The sequence below is a fragment of the Melopsittacus undulatus genome, chromosome 2 (assembly GCF_012275295.1).
Source record: "Melopsittacus undulatus isolate bMelUnd1 chromosome 2, bMelUnd1.mat.Z, whole genome shotgun sequence".
Taxonomy (NCBI): Eukaryota; Metazoa; Chordata; class Aves; order Psittaciformes; family Psittaculidae; genus Melopsittacus; species Melopsittacus undulatus.
The window spans coordinates 83681296-83704365 of record NC_047528.1 but is presented as its reverse complement, the minus strand read 5'-3'; the positions used below and the strand labels follow the sequence as shown (position 1 = coordinate 83704365).

The following is a 23070-nucleotide window of genomic DNA, read 5'->3' as shown; positions in this document are numbered from 1 at the left end:
GTCCAACTGCCTGAGCAGTCAAGGGTTGACCAAGTGAAAGCGTGTTGTTGAGTACATTGTCCAAATGCCTCTTAAACACTGACAGGCTTGGGGTATCAACTCTCTATCTCAATCTCTAGCAAGCCTGTTACAGTGTTAGACCACCCTCTCAGTAAAGAAATGCTTCTTAATCAAATTATCGTTTGTGTTGGGAAAAACTTTTAAGATCACTGAGTCCAACCATTAACCTTGCACTACCAAGTCCACCACCAAGCCTTGTCCCGAAATGCCACATCCACACATCTTTTAAATACCTCCAGGGGTAGTGATGCCAACACTTCCCTGGGCAATCTGTTCCAATGCTTGTCAACCCTGTAGATAATCAAATTTTTCCTAATATCCAATCTATATCTCCCCTGGCCATTTGAGGCTCTTACTTTGGAGAAGAGACCAACCCCTACTTCACTACAACCTCCTTTCAGGCAGTTGTAGAGAGTGATAAAGTCTCCTTTGAGCATCCTTTTCTTCAGGCTGAACAACCCCAGTTGCCTCAGCTGTTCCTCATTAGACTTGTGCTCCAGACCCTTCATCAGCTTCTGTGACCTTCTCTGGACCTGCTCCAGCAACTCAGTGTGTTGCTGGTACTGAGGAGCCTAGAACTGAACACAGTATTCCAGATGCAGCCTTTCCAGTGACAACTACAGGGGGCAAATCACTTCCCTAGTCCTGCTGGCCACACTATTTCTGATATAAGCTAGGATGCCATTGGCCTTCTTGGCTACCTGGGTGCACTGTTGGCTCATGTTCAGCTGGCTGCTGACCAGCACCCCCAAGTCCTTTTCTGCTGCACGTTTTTCAAGCCACTCTTCCCCAGGCCTGTAACATTGCATGGGGTGGTTATGACCCAAGTGCAGGATGCTGCACTTTGCCTTGTTGAACCTCATTCACCTGTCCTTGAGCCTTCATTCCAGCCCATCTAGATCCCTCTATAGAGCCTTCCTACACTCCAGCAGATCAACACTCCCCCACAGCTCAGTGTCATTTGCAGACTTACTAAGGGTGCATTTATTGCTACATGGGAGAAATTCTATGAATGTTCTAAATATTTTTTTAAAAAAAAGCTGATATTATATATGGACAAAAGTATATTTCAACTATTCCTCCTTACTTTAAGAAGTGGATAGCCTTATCTTGTTAGGAAAACATCTTTCAATAAAACTATTCTATTAGTTGCAGATTTGAGGCATATTCTTTGGCTTTTTGTGTATTCACTCCAGTATTCCCAAGAGTTGTGTTGGTTTTACTCAATTTCTTCTGTTCTCATGTTCCCTTACTTAGACCTTTTTGCACACTAGGAATATATTCTATTTTTGTAGTCATAAAGAGTATTCTTCAAAGCCCTCTGAATATAGAAAAAAAATCTTTTTTTTTACATGCAGGTTTCTTGGAAAAATCCAGTGAGGGCTGTAAAAAGAGGAGTTTTGAAGGAGCAGGAAGGCATTTTATTCTTCAGTCTGGATTCAGTCAGTTTCTCTGGAGACTGTTTTTTCAGATGGGAACAACACAATTGGTACAGTCTGAGTTTCTGGGCACCACACAGGCTACTTACAGCATCAGCTATTATTTGATGTGAATAAGGAGATAAAGTTGAGTAACATATGATTTAGTAGTCGATAACTGCTTTAGAAATAAAGTCCTGACATAGTATTTCTGACTTGAAACTGTGTTTCTTAAACCTATTTGACCAAACAGTATTTCTTAGTGTCATGGTTGTTATTATCTCTCATGAGAAGTAACACGTTTCAGTTAGGTCACTCTATCAACCCTTTTATCAGTGCAGTTACTTAGTCATTTTACTTACTTTATTAAAATGAAGTGTCTTGTGAAACTTTTAAAGGTAGGGGGGTTGGCTGTTTGAAATCATACGTAGAAAGTAGTATTTTGAATTGACTCAACAAAAGTTTTTCAGTATGCATATTAATGCAATTCTTAGAGCAAATGCAGAGCCAAGTATTTGATCCTTTACTCTTGAGGTTTTTGTGTTTTCTAAATTAGCAAGCAAAAAATATTTTCAAGGTGTATCATAGTGGTAAAAGTAAGTTGATGAAGATGTTCCTGCAGATGTTGAAAGCAAACTATTTCTTTATGAGGATTATTAAGAAATGTCAGCTGCTTGAATGTGAGATATTGAAAAACTAATTCAGGTATGAAAATTTTTATAAAATACTTATCAATAAAAGATTTACTGATTTATTTATAAGCCATCAAAAGCATACAATATAAGTCTGAAGTAGTATAAACATGAAAGATACAGAATTGAGTTTGAGGCTTATACTGTGATTAGCATAATTTAAGTATTCAAATACAATACACAGACACATAGAGAAATTAAGTAACAGAGAAAAGTGACAGTTCATCTATGTGAATGCCTGTTGCTATTGCAGTCACAGACATCATGGTAAATGATGATTGTATGCCAGTTACCGGAACATTCATTATGTGTGATGTGATTTATGGGCAGTTATATAAGGTATGTATTCATACAGAACTGTACTCTATTGCAGTTAATGATAGAAAAGGAGCCTTGTTATGTGTAGCTTTAATGATCCCAGGAATGAGTCTGTAGCTCAAACCAGGCTGAACTTTGTAGACATTCCTACTTGACTATTTAATGTGGTGCTGTATTGTATGGGGTAGTACACCTCTAATTTTGGTTTACTTTTTATTCTAATAGAGAATACTTAGGGTGTTTTTCTTGAGCAGAGTTTATGAAATGAAATATTTATATTCTTTAACCAGTATTTGAAAAGTGATTAAAAAGAAAAGAAAAAATCTAACCTGTTTAAGTCTTTTTTTTCTTTAGTTTATCTCAAATATATTATCCATCCCATATAATTAGTTGATTACTGAATAATAATAATTAAGGAATTATTATTGAATTGGTAATCAGTGGTTTGATATTTGTTTTTGTGTATTAATGTATCTTTCCACCAAGTTTTTCTCTGCATTCATGCACATATAATATATATCTATTATGTAAGTCCCTTCACAAGTAGGAGAACAATAGTAGAATAACAGGTTGGAAGGGACCTGCAGGATCATCTGGCCCAGCCTTTCTGGACATAGCGTGACCTAGACTAGATGTTCTAGCATCCTGTCCAGTTGAATCTTGAAAATGTCCAGGTTGGATATATAGATGCAAGAGATTGCGTAACTCATGGTGTTGCATACTGTAAGGTTGAAGTTCTTTAAGAATGTAGAGTCTATGAAAGTCTGTTAAAGTCTATCCTTTTTTAATTGTTTTTCTTGTGAAAGACTCTGTATTTTACTTATATGAGAATTAAAAATTTCAGGTAGGTGAGAAATACTGCTTAGATGTGCACAGTGGCATTTATTCTGATTGAAACCAGCATTACCAATGGAGAGACATCTGGTCATTAAAAAGTTTTTCCAAAAACATTAATTTAAATCCAATGTACCAAAACTTTTGCTGCTTAACTTTGGGATAATTTGTAAATCCTTGAATAAGAACTGTAAGTGTATTTTTTCAATGTAGTACATAATTAGTGTCCATAAGCTTCTGTGTAAAATGGACATCCAAACAAACAAATGTGATTCACCTCACTATCTGTATAAATAGAATTTATCAATTAACAGACTTTTCTTCTCTGGTGGTGGGAAGAAAAGGCATATAGGGGAAAATCTAGTATTTAGACTTGGACCTTCTTAAACAACAAGTATTAGCCACTTATGACTGTTGAATCATGCACCATGTTTCTGAGTAGATAACTAATAATAATTATTGTGAATTGTTGGAATTATTAGGAAAGACAGTCTCAGATCAGGGTTCAGATTAGAAGTGTCTGTTGGTTATCTTTGATCACATTACGGTTCATGGCAAGCAAACAATAATACTAAACACAATTTTAATGTCAAAAGAAACTACATTCTTAGATTTGCAAAATTGCTTGTCTTTTATCTAGATCTAATTAGGAAAGAAAGCAGATATACAATACATAATTCCAAATATGTACTGAAACCATGATCCTAATATTAAGCCTGAAAAAGGCAAACAAAGCAGTTTTCTCAAAACCTACTTTGTAATTATACAGTAAGTGACTGGGAAGGAATATTTCTCTGTATTAATGTATTTGTGCTGTTTAAGAATTGACATATTTTTAAATTAGCGTTATTATGCTATTTGATTAAAGATAGTTTTCATTTTTTCTAAATTGAACCGATATCTAATATTATATAACTAATTGGCATGACATGAGCCTCTTTAGTTTGCAGGATTTGCTATGGGTTTAATGTTCGCTAAATGATAAACATGGTAGCTGCTAACTTTTTGCTTTGATATAAAATCGATAAAGTGACAAATTAAAATGGCATCCTGAAATTTTGCCTCTCATTTCTAGGCAGTGTGAAATTACATTCTTACATTCCTGGTAGAAAATACAGGCTGAATATTAATCCTTTGCTTTTAAAATCTACCATTTGGATGCTACATTTTTTGCTAAAATTGAATTACAATCATATGAATAATATGTAAAATATAGCATCATATAATAACTCTAATTATAAGGGAGAATTATCAAGCCAATAAATATGAAAAATAAACTTTTTGTCAAAGCATGCATTTGAAGTAGAGGGAAAAAATAAGAATGCAGTAGTATAGAATATTTTGTAGATTTTATAGAGTTTTTTATTTGGGAGCAGATGAATAATTTGCGTATGATGCTCAGGGGTAATTAAATAATTGTAAATTGTTGCAATAAAAGTTTTATGGCATGTGACACCATTACAGCATTATTAAAGCTCATCTTGTGTCTTAGGCATTTTTTAATAAAGGCTAGTAGTAAATTAAAATAAAGTAATGCCTGATTTCAACTAAAATAAGGGAGAGGTAACAAGGTAGTGTTTTGTGTAATTCTAAAATTTTTGTAGTAGCATACGCTACAAATAACTGGGAAACCTCACTGAGATTGTGCTGGTTAGTTTATAAGGTGAAGTTTTCTTTAATGCAATATTTTAAAACAGTTAAGAACTTATATCACCCACACTGATGGTGCAATTTAAGAATGAGATACTTCTTTGCTTTGATTATATCTTTGGGCCACTATAATTATGTTTCAAGTAGTTATGTTTTTGGCATTGTAAAATTTTGACACTGAGGGGTTTTCTGAGTGTGTAATATCAAGAGACTTAATAGAAAACTGTATATGTAGATTAGTATTAATATTCTCATCTATTGGCTCTGTTGCTTTTCCTAGTCTCTCCATTTTTATTGTTTTGTTTTGTTTCAAATGGTGATAAGATCCATATCGGTGTGGCATGCAACATATTTTAAGGGATTAAGACTGTAAAAAGTGAATTAGGGAAAAGTTTTCAAAAAAAATGTAATGCCATGAGAAAATCAGATTGCTTCATTAAAAAAAAAAAAAACACAAAAACAAACAAACAACAACAACAAAATAAATGCAAACATCTGTTGTGTGTTTCTTTTTTTCTAGTGCTTTGGAAACCGGTGGGCAGCCATCTGCAGATGGACAGAGGAACGATGGGTCCTTTTGCAAGATATTCTACGTAAATGGCAGCACTTTGCAGAAGAGCAAGTGAGTAGTTTTAACCGTTATAAGTTGGCATGTGCTTCAGAAAATTGCACAAGGAAAGGCCTAACTGAAGTCTTTTCATTCTTTTCAATTTTCTTTCAGTGCCTTTTCGATGCATGGCTTACTGAGAAAGAGGATGCTGTGAGAGAAATTCATACAACTGGCTTTAAAGATCAAAATGAAATGCTGACCAGTCTGCGCAAATTAGCTGTATGTATTTTTCATTCTTTTATGTTCAACTTTCTTATTTGTCAGTCTGACTGCATGTGCCTTTCTCCCACTCTCAGTCAATATGCTTTAGCAGAACAGCTCTTTCATACTTTAAGAATGGACATTCTCATGTTGATGGAACAGGTTGGCCCATGGCCTTGCTGATAAAGGAGACAATAGATACAGATATTTTCCTTGGCTGTCAAAAGTTTATGAACTGAAGTAGCATTTGGGTGTCTTAAAAATATGTATACTTTTGCACTGAAGGTTTCTTTGTATATATTTTGTATATGTATAAATATATACATATATATAAATATATATGTATATATAAGGTTTCTTTGATGTATATATTGTGTGTGACTGATTATATATGTATGTTTACAAAGACATATGCATATGACTAAGCACTTATCATACAGCAAAACCTTTTATGCATTCCTTGAACCTGAAAAAAACTACGTATTCAAAAGTTTTGAAATGCTGACATTAGTATTACTTTGCAACTATAACTCAACTGTATTTTGGGATTCTGTTTACATATGCAAAATGTACCCTTTTCAACATGTCCTCTACCTCACTCTTCAAAAAATACTTCACTATGCATTGTCTTTATGGGGGGAATGTGTCTGACTGGTCTAGAAAGTCACTGTGCTGGTAGAGGTGGAAAACTTGTCACGGCCTAGACTTCTAAATACTTTTGTAGCATTAGGACATTTGTAAAGAAAATAGTACTGTATGCACTATATTTTTTACATAGCAATGGCTGCTTATACATTTAAAGGAAAGGAAACACTCATGTCTGTGCTTTTGTTAAAATAGGTAATTTATTATTGCTGTAAACAGGAAATTCTTTAGTAATCTGTTTGAAGAGAACTATTATATTTCTTGTCAAATGGTGGGGGAAAGGAAGTGTCCTAGGCATTATTTCAAGACTTGATTTTACACTTTACATAGTAGAATTTTCAGGCATGAACAATTCTCAATTTATTATTAATTACTTGGTTATACATTAGGCTCAACCTTAGATTTTTAAAAAGAATTTTAGAATTTATGTCTTTCTCATCCTTCTGTATTAAAATCAGAACCATTTTGCCTTTTGGCCAATCTAAATACCACAGTGTTTCTGAAGTTTAAGCAACTGGCTTTTAAAATCTACTCTATTTTGGCCTCACATATACAAATATTAAAGTTGTGGGGTTTTTTAAATTAGAATTCTTACAGCTTGATTTTTTAAGTCTTACCTTGTAGGTGGTCCAAAATTAGTTGTAAATATCCTTGTTGATTTATGGAATGACAAAGAAGCTAATATTTCTTGATTTTTTTTTTTCCAAAATTCAAGACCTGAAAGTATGGTTGTTAGCATAAACTTATTTATTGCCCACTAAATCAGAGTAGGATAATGAGAAATAAGAAAAATCTTAAAACACCTTCCTACCCCTCCCTTCTTCCCAGGGTCAACTTCACTCCTGACTATCTCCTACCCAAGGTGTCACAGGGCAATGGAGAATGGGGGTTGCAGTCAGTTCGTAATACTTTGTCTCTGCTGCAGCTTCCTCTTCACACTATTTCCCTGCTCCAGCATGTGGTCCTACCCCCATGGAAGAGTTCTTCATGAACTGCTGCAGCATGGGTCCTTTCCACAGGGTGCAGTCCTTAGGGAAGGCTGCTGCAGTCTGGGTCGCCTGTAGGATTGCAAGTCCTGCCAGCAAACCTGCTCCAGTGTGAGCTTCTCTCCACAGCACCACAGGTCCTGCCAGGAGCCTACTCCAGCACAGGTTCTCCACAGGGTCACAGCTTCCGTCAGGCACATCCACCTGCTCTGATGTGGGGTCCTGCCTGGTCTGCAGGTGGATATCTGCTCCACAATGGACTTTCATGGGCTGCAGGGCACAGCCTACCTCACCATGGTCTGCACCATGAGCTGCAGGGGAATTTTGGCTCTAGCTCTTAGAGTACCTCCTTCCTCTCATTCCTCACAGACTTTGGTGTCTGCAGGGCTCTTTCTGTCACATTTTTCTCACTCCTTTATCTCAAAGCTTCTGCACAGCAGGTTTTACCCTTTCTTGATGAAATCGTTGCAGAAGCACCACTGGAGTCACTGATGGGCTCAGCTGTAGGGGGCAGTAGGTTTATTTTGGAGTCATCTGGAACTGGTTCTATCCAATGGGTGGGGTAGTCCCCGGTGTCTTTTCACAGATGCTACAAATACAGCCATCCTGCTACCAAAATCTTGCCGTGTAAACCCAGTACTGCTGTCCCTCCTTTTCTCTCAGCTTTAGCAGTAACATTTTCATTCTTTCTGGAAATGAATAGGTAGAATACATTTTTAATCAGTATAAAACTTCATGCAGTTCTAATGTGTGGAAATTAATATCAAATCAGTTAGATTTGTGCTGTACCCACAATATATGTTTGTAAGGATTTTTTTTTTTTACAGAGAAAACTTTTTTTTTGCAAGAAATTTTTGTGGTTTAATTATCTCAAATTGATTCCGAGGATTTCAATAGTTGTATGTGAAAATTTATATCTTATGTCATTAACTCTCTACTGGGATCTACTTAGTCTAAAGGTCAGAAAAACTGTTTAGGCCTTAACGCTTTGTGCATGTGTTAGTACTGACTTCTTTTTCCCTCATGTTGATGGGTAGTTGCTCTAGTTCTAAAAATAGTTTTTTAAAACAACTGTGCTTCGTTTTGTTTTGTTTTGTTTTTTAATTTTCCACCTACTGTTTATTCACTGTCACTGTAATTGTCACTATAATTCCTACACAAGGCAAAAAAAGGGTGAGAGAGCATGAGTATGTGATGCACTGAGAATGTAGAATGTAAATGAGCAGGCTGAGGTGAAATTTTACTGTCATTTGTGGCACAGGTTTGTTAAGTTGTTTTCATGTCCGCCCCTAAGTTTTACAAACTGTAAAATGAAGGTGATGGTGGTCCTCTTTTTTGTAGCATGTTGAGATTTAATGAAAAAGTACAAAAGTACAAAACAACTAGTAGAAGCACATTACCAACAAATAAGGAAACCACTTTACAATACTGAAATATTGTAGTTTACAGTATGCATTTGATGTAAGTTATGACTGAGTTATTTGGTAATTTGGTAAAGCAAACAGTAAATTTATTTTCTTGCAGATTTGTAAATTGCAATTTATATTTTTTGCTTATTTTTATTACAGTTGCAATTGTATTTGCTTATCAGTATTCTAGGTAGTAGTATTTTTTCCCAGTGAGTCTTAATACCCAATATATTACAAAGTGCAACAAAACTTTAAAGAAATTTTTGAGATGTTGATGTAGTTGTTAACATTAGTGCAGTTTTAACGTTATTAATGTCACACAGCTGTTAGCTTTCTGATTTATGTTGCCACCTGAGGCATGCTTAGATGTCTGGGATTGCTCCACCTCTCGTGTTATATTGTTTTGTGCAGTGCAATGTGTTCATTCCAACATGTCAACTTTGACAGCAGTTTTTACACTAACAACAGCACGGAAGTATAGGAGTTTCTATGAGATACCCCTACCCATTTTCAGTGTTTATGACGCTCTCTTTTGGAAATTTTTTCTAGGTTTGTTGGGTTGGTTTGGTTTGATTTTATTGGTTTGTTTGGTTTTTTTTTATGTATAAATTACTGTTTTTTCTGCTGTTACTTTCTTTAACAGATCCTAAAAGGAGATCTAGAAATGAAAAGGCAAATGATGGCTAAGCTTAAGTCACTCAGCCAAGACCTCTTTGTAGCCGTGAAAAATAAAGCAGTGGCTCAAAAGCTGGAAAGTCGTCTTGAAAATTTTGCCCAGCGTTGGGAGAGCCTTGTGCAGAAGGTAGAGAGCAACTCTAAACAGGTATGTTAAAACCATAATTTTGTCACTTGGTAGCAGTCAAATCCTTTGCTAGTCAAATGCTTGAAGTCGTGTTGGTGCTGTTTATCATATTGTTTTATTTTTTTCTCTGCATGCTTGCTTAAGACATACTTTATTTTTAGGGCACCATAATACAACTGTAATACAACTTTCCAGAATTTCAAATATCGCTTTAATTTTTGATCTCTCTTTATAGCATTGATTAGTTTCTTGCTTTGTTAACTGTGGTTTCAGGGGTAACACAATCCATAATGTAAATACTCTTTCCAGTTAATTTGTTTTTAACCTCTAATGATAACTTCAAATGTAATGTTTTTTATGGCTGTCTCTGTAGAATAGCAGTTGGTCTGAAACTAGTGTAAGAGATATTTGCTAGTTAAAGAGAAATTATTTATTTTATTTTCAGTAGTGAAAGTTTAAAATAGATTTTTTTTTTTTACTTCTTCTGCTATGCTGATTTACAGGTTAAAAAGAGAGGCCATAAAAAGAGAAGGTTTTTTTTTTTTTGTGAAAAATAGAGAAATCAATCTATACATGTAGCCCAAATGCCAGTGAAAGAAGAATATAATTTGCTATTATTTTGCCCAGCTGCTTTATGTTAACATAGCATATGTATAAAAAAAAATAAAATCAAGTCTTAAAGTTTCACATTTTTTAAATCAGATAACAAAAATCAGGGCTCTGGTGTTCTCTGGTGTAGTACCACAAAACATACCCATTTATTTTTTCAAGTCAACTGACAGCATCTCTTTGTTATTCTATTTAATCTCAGATCGGCTCACTTTTTTCTGTTCCATTATCTCATTGAGTTATTTCTGTGCAAGCATTGCATGACTGATGAAGTGGACATTAAGACTTTTTAATGATAACATAAAGCAGAATGTCACTGCACACGTCTGTTCTGTTCCTAGAGGGATTCTCATCATTTGGACAGTTTGATTCAATTCCCTTGACCATCCTGCAGTTTTTTGTTGCTATATACTAATCCTTCTACCAACTTCTGTTTGCCTAATTAAATGAAAGTTGCTATACTTGCTGTAGTGATCCGAATACTTCTCAATAACCTTTCTTCCAACTCAAGCTTTAATCTTCTAATCTGCTCTGTGATACAGTTTTTTGTGTAGCTGAAGTTGGAAAAACCAGTTTGGGAGAACAGAAGAGGAGAAAGTGGCGAAAGGGCACAATTTTACCTCTTAACGGAAAGCAAAACTAGTATGTGCTGCATAGCATTTATAACAATTGAAAATTACATTTAACTTGTGTATTTGCTGTAGGAAACCTGTTGTTTCAATGTGGAGGAAAATCCAGAGATGGGTTTTGAGTTTGGGATGATGAGGGTCACATGATTTGAAGAATTTGGAGTGATTTACTGAAGTGTTTGAAAATTATTTAGATTGTTGATTGGTCTTAAAAGCAGATACTAGTTTTGAAAATGGAACTTAGGTTGCAGAAAAGATGAAGTGAGCAATCCTGAGGCTGTGCATCCATACATCATAGAGCAGCACAGGTGGGAGATGCTTTGGATTCCCCAAACAGTGTAACTCTTATAGCAGCACACTTCAGTTGATAAGCTTTTCCTCCAAGGAGAAGATACTTTGCTTGGCACAGAGTTAATATGCTGTCATGGGCATATTGCTTCATGTTCCAGAGACATTGTACATTCTAATTGAAAGATCATTTCTTAAGGCACTGTTACGCCGTTTAGGTATATCCTAATTGGAAACTGGAAAAATGTGCCAAATACAATGTGTTTCACTAAAATCTATCAGAAAATGCACATTTTATTAACCAATCTTAGATATTTACTTTGAAATTGACTTTAGGTCATTGGTTTAGTGGTGCACTTGGCAATGCTAAATTAATGGTTGGACTTGATGATCTTAAAGGTCCTTTCAAACCTGAATGATTCTATAATTAATAATTCTTATAGTACCTTCATAACTACATTTTTGTCATTAGTTATTTCTCTTTCGTCTCTACTAAACTGTCACTGAATGATTAACTTGTTGAGAAAATAAGAAATTAAATGGAAAAGACAACCTCAGCCTCAGTTCAAAGCTGATTTTCCAGCTAGGCACAGGAGGCAGTTATACATCCCAAAGGAAAAGTAGAATGTGAGTCCTCCCACATTTAGCTGAATTCATTACTGCTGAATTTAAGCATTAAATCAGAACTCATGGCTGAAGCTTCTGCTACAAATGAGTGGATGCCAAAGGGGAGGGGGGAGAGACCTCTAAAATCAGTTTGTCCTCATCATGAAAATGTCAACTTTCCTTCATTGACCACACAGTGAAATCAAGGACAAGGACAACTTGCTGAAACTAGATGCGTAGCTTTTAGAAACTTTAAACCTACCTTTGGTGAGTTCATTATGCTTCACTAAATTGTCCTGAAAACCTTCACAAATATAAAAAACTACCATTCCTCTTCTGAACTTCCCCACTCATACATTACATCAAAAAACAGATGACAGCTCAAAAAGTAAGTGTTAAGAAAAATTATGAGTCTATCACGATGGAGGGCACTTCCAAAGGCAATAATAAATGACAACATTAAAGGTAAGCTGCCATATAAAAGAGAAATAAAATGACATAAAATTACTGAAGTGCTATACACACATTGTACATACATTTGCCCGTAGATGATGAAAAAGGAGATTTAAATTTGTCCACTCCCAAAAGTGATGAGTTTTAACATGTTTTTTAAGATGAGCTTGCTGATATGAAACTGAAGGCAAGCATTGTATTTTGAAAGCCTTTTAATGTGCAGCTTTGTGAGTCACTTTAGTGCTTTCCATATGACTTTCTAGTGGGGTTAGGCCTAGTCTGCATCACCCCTTCTCAGATTTGTATTTGCTTGTCAGGAACAGAGAGGGATGAGAAAATTATACTGTCATTATTTGGACCATCTTTGAATAAAACGTGAAACACACGCTTCAGTGATTAGATTTAGGTGGTGGGTTGGCATGTTTTTTCACCAAGAAAACTATTAGAAGTTACTTCATTTCTTGTACCTCTGCATATTTTTAAGGATTGTCCTTTACCTACTGAAATGTGTGCACTCTTTATATGTGAATCAGTCTTGCAGAGTTATATTGCAGTGTAATTGTATCTTTTAGTCTTATCCAAGCTCTAATTAGAATGATTATGAACTTCAAATTCACATCTCCATTTTCCTTTTGAAGTATTTAGTATTTAACCTCCATTCCTGTTGATTAAGCACGAAAAATACTTCTTTACTGATTTGACATGTAAATTATTACTTCCCCCCGCACAGCATCATGACTTGACTGCTCTAAGCATATGGTAATTACACTGACTACTTTTGAAGCATAGCTCCCAATCACCAGCTGAAACTGTTACTGTTACTCCTGTGTAATCGGTAGTACACTGCAGATGATTCCTACAGAGCCCTAGCTGTGGTTTATTCTCTTTTACACTTTCTTTAATGTAAATTGTGCCCTGGTGTTGATTGGCAAATAGAAACATGACAGTCTCAAGATAAGAATTTTGTGAGAGGAAAGGGAAACTCTACCCAAAACTACATATAAGGAGCAGGGAATTATTTGGAATGATCTTAGCAAGAGAGTTAGCTCAGGAAAAGATTACATCAGGTGTTACCCTCAAATTTGACAGAACCACAGACATCAAAAGCTGTAATTTTCTTTTCCTTTCTTCCCCTCCCTTACTAAAACAAAATTGGAAAAGATGCTGTATTATTTTAATTAAATAATTTTAATATAACTATATGGAAATCTTTACTTAATATTGTCATTATTTCTGTGGATTAAGACATCAGTCAATACATCTTGTTGACAGAACTCAACCAAGAGTATTAATACTAAATACTGTAGTGACTAAAAAGTCAACTGTTTTTCTTTTCCAGAGAATTTATGTAATTCATATGTTTAGCTAAGTCTCTGCAGTTCACAAGCAGCTTATGCCAATTGACATAATCCAGAGATTTAAAAAAAAAAAAAAAATTCTCCTCTGGTTCTTAATTTTGTAATCTTCTGAGTAGTTCTGATTCTGCTACTAAGACTAGACAGCTAGTCTTTTCTATCTCAAAGCATAGCATTGAGCTGAATACTCTAAGTAAGAAAGACAGTGATAATAGTCTTCCATTGGCAGGCTGGACAAAGATCAGGAAAACTTTTCTGTTTAGAAGACCGTGTGAAAGATTTGGCAATGTTGGCGTGAATTCAGGGTGGGTTTGTGTTTTTTTGATTGGTTGGTTGGTTTGGTTTTTTTTGTTAGGTTTTTTATTTTTTATTTTACTTTACTGATGTCGCCTGTTGAGAGGAGGTTGGTTGCTAACAGTATACCCCTTTCCTTGTCAATCTATTCTTTTAAATATAAGAAAGCATCATGGGAAAGGTGTTGTAGTTAAATACTTGGTATACTTCTTCTCCATTGTTTATAGAAACATTAATGTCTCAATAAAGTAATTTCTCTTGCTGAATTTCTGGTGCAAGAAATAATAGATAATTTATGTATGCAGATATAGTTTCATGGAATTTTAGATACAGGCATTCTTCTCATTGAATTTGAAAGTTTTTCTAACTCTTGCCCATTGTCAATAAGCAAAGAAGCAGGGCTCTTTCGATGCAGAGCTTTTTCTGCTCCTGATATAACTTGTTCCTTTTATTTTTCATTTCACTGCACCTAAACTGTAATGTGACCATTAGAGCTATAACTAGAGCATTTTGAGAAATGAGCCATCTTCTGACAGAACCGAAAAATTAAGTGACCTGTTTCTCATTAGTTAAGGGACTTAAGAACAGCTGCCCACGTTCAAGTGGGAAGTTTGTAGTTTGGTGTTATATAGAAACAAATATTAATGGGCCATAGATATACAACCAGTATCTTTCAAACAGATATGAACAGAAAATATTTCTAAATTTTTTTTTTTTGTTAATACATCTGAAGTGTATTAAGGGCTTGTTTTAATATTAGTAAATGCATAAAGTTAAATGTATTAAATTGCCAGTTGCAGTATTACATATTATGTGTATTTGTATCTTTTATGATCCCTTAACATTTTTTTTAATTATGGAATAAAACTGATGCAAATTAATTTGCCTTCTAGTGCATGTTTTCTGATTTAAGATTCCCTGACAGAAAGCTAGCTGCCCTTTTTTGCTAGTAGGTTGTGATGAATTACATTCTAGTTTAAAAATTGTTAAAAATTGTAAAAGCAATAATTGGTTATTTAGTTCCATTACCATGCTTCTATTGCTTCCCAAGAAATATATTTTCAGAATGGAGGCAGAGTAACAGAAATAGTAACATTTTATGTATTTGCTGTTATTCATTTCCCTCATTAAATTAATTTCTTGTCTTCATTCATCAAGACTTGCAGGGAGCCATAAGCTCACTCAGTTTACTATCCTTTCTGATTTTGAGATTGACTTCTGCAGTTATCTTATTCACACAGCATGAGTTGGATAAAACAATTTGGTTTGAGTTGCGTATAGGGTTATTTTTTTCTGAAGGTCAGCCTATGATCAGATAGGAGCTGTTTCTCATTATCTCCTATTGCTACTCTAAACAGTTTTTACTGAAGTATTTCAAACAATGTATGACCTCTGTTTTTATACTTCTCACAGATTTCGCAGACTGTCACTACCACTCAGACATCACTAACACAGACAACTGTAATGGAAACTGTAACTATGGTGACCACAAGAGAACATATCCTGGTTAAGCATGCTAAAGAGGAGCTCCCACCACCTCCACCACACAAAAAAAGGCAACTCCTTGTGGATTCAGAAATTAGGAAGAGGTGAGAATTATTAAGAGACAGACTACTGATAGAGTTTGGATAAGAATGTAGAAAGTCCTTTGACTGCAGCAGGTTGCTGTATGCATTTTTGAGGTTAAAATTTTATATCTGTTCTCTATTGAAATATGGATTACTATCATACTTAGGATGAGTTACTGATACTTTTGTGCTTCTTGTCCAACTATGTTACAGTAAAAAATGTTAATAATTATACCAATACCACTGTGATAGTAATTATAGTCAGTAGAAGTCCTTATGAATGGCATTGTAGGGGTTCTACTTGACTATAGTCTTGAAGCTTGAAGAAGTTAATGCATTCCATTAGTTCTCATCTTTATTAATTCTTTAAGCATATTTTTTTATATACTTAGATTACTAGTAGTGGAATTATTGATTGGTTTCTAAAATTCAAGTTGTCTTCTTTCTGGCTTGTGGGTCAGCATTAGAAATAACAGTTCTGCAGAGGCAGAATTAATAGTTGGTGAAACATGCAGTATCATTATTTTCAGATTTTTATTTTTCCTGTGTGACTCAAGTATAAGTGAAAAGTGAGTTTACACTAACAAACTTGAACACTTGTTAAAGTCACAAAAAAAAAAAATTCTGATGAGTTTCAGTAGAATTGGCTCAAGCACTAAATTCCTGAATGAGATGCTAAGAAGCTAGGTTTTTTTATATACAAGAGTAAACCTATCTTAAGGCATGACGCCTGTCTTGAAAATATTGACATTCTTTATTTTGAAATTGACAAATTAAGAATTATAATTCCACTGGAATGTTAGTGTCTCGAATATTAATATATTAAATTTTTTAACTTTTTCTTTCCAAGCTGAATGTTTTAAGAATGATCTTACTTGGCATAAATACAGTGAAGTGAAATGTGAGTCTACTATTACAAAAGAAAGCATTATCTTAGTTAAAAATAATGAACTGGAGTATTTTTTAAAAGCTGTAATTTGTGATAGTTCAAGAAATTTCTTGCTATAAATAGCTATGTAGTATTATAAAATTGGATATCAACTTGCATCAGAAGTTCCTTTCTCAGCTACTAAGTATGTAGTATCAGTCTGTGTTTTCCTTCTTGTTCATAGTCCTTTGTTTTGCCTTGATACTAAAGGTAAAATTAGCAGGCTTCTAGTCATGTGAGAAAATTCCTGGAGGGCAGGGATTAGCTGGATTATAGAATTAGTTTATGTTCAGAAATATGTCATTTTATACAAACTGAGAATTTTTTAAAGCCTTAAAGTTTTTTAGCTGTTGTATCTAGAAGACATTGCAACTAGCAAGGTTATATGTAAATCTGATAGATCCTTTTAGATAAAATAGGATATATATTATTGAATTGAGCCTATGATTACTTGCAGCTATATTATTGGGAGATCTGCTACTAAATTTTACAGAGTGTTAATGATTTTTTTGCCATCGCATACTAGGTTTCGAGGGGGTTTGATTCATGTTTTATGCTATCTGGAAGATATTAATTCACCATATAAGTTCCATCTACCTTTTGTATAAGAGTCAAGATATGAACCTTGGAACAGTCTGTAGTTCTGTCTTTGTACAGAATGACTTTAGGTAGCTAAATAAATTATGGTTTCTTATATATACTCAAAATCAGAATCCTATCAATCGCTGCACAGTTTAGATTTTTATTTTGATCAGATAGGAAAGCAAGTTGAATTCTAGCAGGAAGAAGGTAGTCCATTGTTCAATACACTTTAATATGGTTTAACTAGCTGGAATATTGCTTTGTGTGCAGGATTTACTAGATTGTTTTTAGCAACACAATCATAGCATCATAGGAGAATGAGACCAGTATGGCTGTTCACTGAGTGGACACTGAGTGGACCTGCAATATTGTAATGTGCAAAGTAAATGACATTAGAAATATTCACAGCTGTGCAGCAGGATGAATGATGGTTGTATTTATGGTTATATTTAGATATTTTTCTTGTAATTTCTAACTGAACAGCCAAAAAAAGACTTATTTTCCTTTCCTCTCTAGAAATTCCAAGTGGGTGTTCCATAGTGTGAGGGCCAGTCAATAAGTAGCTTGGGAAAAACAATTTGAGAGGAAAGTTTGGGAAAGGAGTTTCAGCTTAGAATAATCATTGATAGGCCTGCTTTTATTAAAGCATAAAAATGCAGTCTTAGAAACTAATACATTTAACAGTATGCTGTTGTCTTTCTCTGCGCATGATAAATTTACAGGGAACATAAACATAACAATAAGGGAAAAAAACCTCATCTTAACATTTGGGTGCTCAGCTAAAATTAATGTGTATTTGGTGACTAGACACCTTTTTCGTCAATGCTTTTTTTACTGGGAGAGCCCCATGACTGTATTGTCAGTCAGTTATTTTCTGGGTCATTGTTGGCTGCAAGATCTTTTAGGCTTTTTTGCGTATATTCAGTTGTACCCAAGGACAAACAAAGCCACAGTACTGCATAGCTTTTGGGTTTTGAAATTAACTAAGAGATACTGCTTAGATTTAAAAATCTAAGCAATTATTGAATTTAAACTGCGTTTAAAAATCCACAGCAATTATTGAATGCTTGCCAGAAACTTCTGAAGGTGCATAACCAGATCACGTAGGCCTCTTCAATTATGGTACAACACGCTGCATGTTCTTGCCTATTATTTTTAGGGCTGGGGCAATAGGCACATTGAGGGTTAGGGCTTTTTTGAGGGACTGAATACTGTTCTCAAGCTTTAGTCAACATTGTTTCTGTAAAGGAGTATACCTGAAATAAGTGTATCAGGTTCTGTTGCCACCTGTTTTGAAAGATTTGTGCTCCAGGTTTGCTTTCCTGTAATCTGAATGTTTTAGACTAGAGGATGTTTTAAAGATGCACTGCACCTATAGTGTGAATTGTTAGGTGCTTAGTTTTAAGGTGGAAGGAAGAGGAGTTTGTGAATATCATAGTAGCAGACTGTGTAAGAATATGGTCCCCAGCTACTTAGTTGAAGAGAAATAATGGGTGGTTAAGATTGAAACATCAAGCTTTATAGAGTGCTTTTTATTTTACATTTCCAAATGCTTTGGAAGTATTTAGAAGTATGAGATTCTCTATTTATACTGAAGAAATTGAGGAGAAGCAATTTGACTTGTAGACCAATAGCGCACACAGGAGTGAATGTCACATTTCCATTGCTCCAATTCACTGTGGCATAAATACATGGGAAAGAAGCTGAGAATTTTGCCTGCTACAGAAACATTTTACCATAAGTGGTGGAAAACTGAAATAAGATAAAGATGGCTTCCTCCCATCTCCCCCTCCACCAAAAAAAAAAAAAAAAGGTTTTCTAAATCTACCTCAAAAGTAGCGCTTCATAAAGTCAGAATAATTTAGTCATGTTCTAAGTTCTGTTGCTGGTCATAGGAAATCACCTTTTCCCAAGGAATTAATTTGAAGTAGAGAAGGGAAAAATACTTGAAGCTGTACAATAAAGGTCTTGAAAGTATGTGTTAGGCATTAGGACTAGAGAGAAATGTAACAAAGCTACAGTTTTAGGATTAAAAAAGTAATGTATATTGGAAAAATGGTTGCAAGGTAACATTTTGTGGTATTTACATACTGTGGGCAAAACAGGTCAGTTGTGTAGCTTAGAAAAATCAGTAAATTGTTCTGTTCACAGGTTTCTTAAATAGCAAACAAGGTAGAGCTGCTTAACATTTAATTTAAACGTATTTGTAATATTAATGTTCCTGAAATAACATCCAAAGATACCTTTCTTTGCTATTTAGTAAATAACTTTGTACATGCTTCCTAATGTTTCTAAGGCACATGTATTTGTCATAATATCATTATGGATATAATATGCTGTATATAATATAATATGGATATAATACGTTCAGATTTGAAAGAGACTTTATGCTTTTCGAGGAGGAAAGCATGTTAAAGTAGGATAGTTGCTCCATCTAGTGCTTTTTCTTTTAGTAAGTGTTAATTTTTTTTTAAAAAAGAGAGTAGCCTTTGTTTCTTTAAAAAAATAATGTATTTGTATTCTAATGCTTGGTTACTTAGAAAAGTTTGGATTTCTTGTAGAAAAATATGTCAAAGGAAGAATTATAATGACTTATTCAAAATGGGGTTTTGATAGCTATTGTTTCAATACTAGCAGGAGCTAGCAGAGCTTATAGGGAGGGCTTTAAATAAAGTTTGAAGGGAAAAGGGTATAACACCAGGCTTGCTAAAAATGAGTCAGAAGTAGCATGCTGCTATTGTAGTCCAGATTCATGGGACAACTTAAATGCATTTGTTCCAATGCCCGCAGCATGGCACAACAAACAGGAGGAGCTGGAAGCAATTGTGCATGAGAGACTTCATTCTCATGAGAGACTTCAGCCTACCACCTTTCTGCTGGTAGAATAATACAGCAGAGAAGAAACAATCCAGGAGGTTCTTGGAGGGTGTGGAAGATACTACACACTTCCCAACCCAGTGAGCCAACCGGGGGAGATGCTGGCTAGATTTGCTGTGTGAAACAGAGGACTGCTGGGTGATATGATGGTTGGAGGCCATCTTGGGCAATGTGATCATGAAATGATTGAATCTTCAGTCCTTGGTGAAGTCAAGAAGAGGATCAGCAAAGCCTCCACCTCAGACTTCCAGAGGGATGACTTTGGCCTGTTTAGGACACCGGTTAGCAAAATTCCTTGGGAAACATTATTGAAGGACAAAGGGGCCCAGGAAGGCTGTACACACTCTTCAAGAATGATATTTAAGGCGCAAGAGCTGTTACCTAGTGGCTTCCAGAAAGTATATGCTACCTATATACCATTGTATTAGGACTTGAGTATCACACTCTGATAGGTGTTCAGGTTAGAAATTCCATGCAAAGAAATAGGAAAACAAAATGCAACTAAATTGTAAAATGCCTTAATTGAGTTTATCATGTATATAATAAAGAAAAGGAAGGGAAACTTAAAACAAAGAATCAGTTTTGAACAAGTACATGTGGTGACCTTCTCAGTAGAGAATTTTAATGGGAATTTGAAGTGGGCATGTGTCTTAATAAGATCCAGAAAATAAATTGGTGAGGGACTTCTGTGAAAATTTGAATGGTATGGATTAAAAATGTGAAGATTGATTTTCAGACATGCTCTGCAGTAAAATGAGACTGTACTTGAACTCAGCTGACATGTGCTGGCCTATAGAGAGAGGGCAGTGAGAGCAGTAAATTATAGTCTTTCTCTTGTGGACTAGCAGAAGGAAAGACTAATTGGAAAACTAACTATGAATGTGGCATAAAGAATAAATCCTCACTGTTGACTGAATTTTTAGATCGGGAGCAAGCTAATGTGCATGTTAAATCAGGAAATTATTTGTAGTAACTCTCTCAAGAGATTTAGTTTTAGTGTCTTCCATGGATCTATTTTAACAAATTCTACAGACACTCAACTTTATTGGGTCAGAAAAGTAGTATTACATTACTTTGTATGTCAACAGTATTGTTCAACTTGATATTGATATCAGTCTAGAGTTAATATAGTTTGTAACTGCAGCTGTCCTTAGAAAGGAAATGTCCAATCATCCTAACAGAATGATTAAATGCCTTACTCTATCTGTATTTCCTGGTTTTATACCAACTGAAAAAATATATTAAGGACATTTTTGTGCTGCAAAAAGCTACTTTGAATTAACTTTAATGTATTTTAATCCTTTTCTGCCTCCTTTTTATAGCCCTTTTTTGGGTAGGAGGCTTTGTAGAGTTATATTTATTTCCAGAAGAAACTGCAAGTGATGGAGACCAGCTCTGTCATCTCATAGAATCATATTGTAGGATAGAATGGTGACCTTAAAGACCTGCGGCTAATACTTTCCACCATCTGATGAGTCTCTTGACTGTGGGACCTTTCCTGATTATTTTGTTGTTTTATCAAAACTGTCCCAAATTCTTCCATTCCTCTTCTAGGAAGGATGTTGCAGAGGCAAGGCTTAGGGCCTTTTGTTTAAGAAATGATCACTGGTAACCATTTTGCTCTGTCAATTTCCACCCTATACCAGGCTAATTCCACACTATTCTTCAGAAACTTGATCTTACTGGTCATACTTACCTGAAGCTTGAGACTAGAATTAGTACAATTTTACCGACAAGGGAATTTAGTACTGAGGGATTGGTACACTAGTCTTTGTTGTGGTAAGATGTCTGATACTCTGTGGTCATTAAATGCACAGTTGTTGTATGCAGAACAGACAATAACATTATATTTCAGAAAATAGAATTGATTGAATGTCACATAAGGTCAGAAATAAAGTTGAAGTAGGAAGTTCTCAACTGGTAGTACACTTTGATTTGAGGGATTAGAATCTGGTACAAGCACAGAGATTCCCTGAAACATCTTGGAATTCTATTTTCTCTTCTGCCTCTGAACATTTAATCCTTTATAAAATGTAGATTTCTGCACTTTCCATTACTTCACAGTTATATTGTTTCCTTTAATTGTTATATTGTTTTCCTTTAATGAGCAGCCAAATAGTTTTATTAGGACTGCTTTATGAAAATTATTCCTTAGAGTCTGTGATTTGAATACGGAATATTGGGCTGGTACTAAGGCAGTGTGTGACTCTTCTTTCTTCTACTTTTGTTATCTATTACTCAGTCTTTCACACTGTGTTGCTAAATGGAGTCACAAAAATCACAGTGGAGAAGTAAAAAAGGTGGCATAAATATTAGATCCAACATGGAACTACTTCTTTTCATTTCAGTATATGTAGATTTCTGCAGCACCTGACTTTACCTTACATTTTTGTTTTTTAGTACTTGTATATACGGTGTATATTTTTTATAAAAGAATTAACTCCTCCAAAGATATAATTATCATTCAAACTCTTGTTTTAATAGATTTTCAATTATATGTAAATGATACAAAATATATTTACAAAGCAAACTGAAAGATGCAGCTAATTATTTTTTTCTAGATCATTCTATTCTATTGGTTTCATTGTATTGCTGCAAAAAGCAAATCAGTTACGAACTAGATATAGATAATAGAACTTAGAGTGCAATAAAGAAATATAGTCAAGCATATGGTGATACTGTGTGGAACAACAGAAAAAAACATTGTCTCAAGCTTCTTGTTTTGAAAACAACAGCAGATACTAAATCACAGTTCAATTTTTTTTTACACATCAGTAATTTAAACATCTGCATATGGTAACCTTCATTTTGTGCTGTTACCTTCTGAATAAGTTACAAAAATTAATATCAGCTTTAAAGGAGTTGATGGGAGTATCCAGACTGTAATAAAAATGACTGTACAGTAAAAAACTAGCTAAGAGGCATATACAGAGAGATGGGGATCTTAATTTTCAGTTTTTAAAGTTTTAGCTGTAGGAAAATTATAATTTATCGTCAATTAGTAATTGCATTCTATAGCAAATTAGGGTCAGTCAGAAAAGACTTGTTTCTAATGGTCAAATTTCCTGCTTGAATATCCTTCATAATATTGCCAGCACAAACTGGGATAGAAATCTTGCAAGTATGAAAGCTGCATTTGGTCAGCCATATAGGCCTTACATTCTCAGCTGAGCCAACAGGGCTGTCTGTACTGAGAACTACTTGTATCTTTTCTTCCAAAACCGTCAGTTTGTAAGATTAAAATCCTTGTTGTGAA

The 23070-nt window shown here is 34.7% G+C and overlaps 1 protein-coding gene across 3 annotated transcripts in view; it reads left to right on the top strand.

Moving 5' to 3' along the window:
• The window catches only part of DMD (dystrophin), a 1017291-nt gene that overhangs the window by 295532 nt on the left and 698689 nt on the right, over positions 1 to 23070 (top strand). For all 3 annotated transcript variants that reach the window (XM_034074486.1, XM_034074485.1, XM_034074487.1), the window contains 4 exons: positions 5493 to 5594; positions 5694 to 5801; positions 9467 to 9646; positions 15273 to 15448. In XM_034074486.1, the coding sequence (XP_033930377.1) occupies positions 5493 to 5594; positions 5694 to 5801; positions 9467 to 9646; positions 15273 to 15448 (566 nt within the window). The remainder of the gene's footprint in view (positions 1 to 5492; positions 5595 to 5693; positions 5802 to 9466; positions 9647 to 15272; positions 15449 to 23070) is intronic.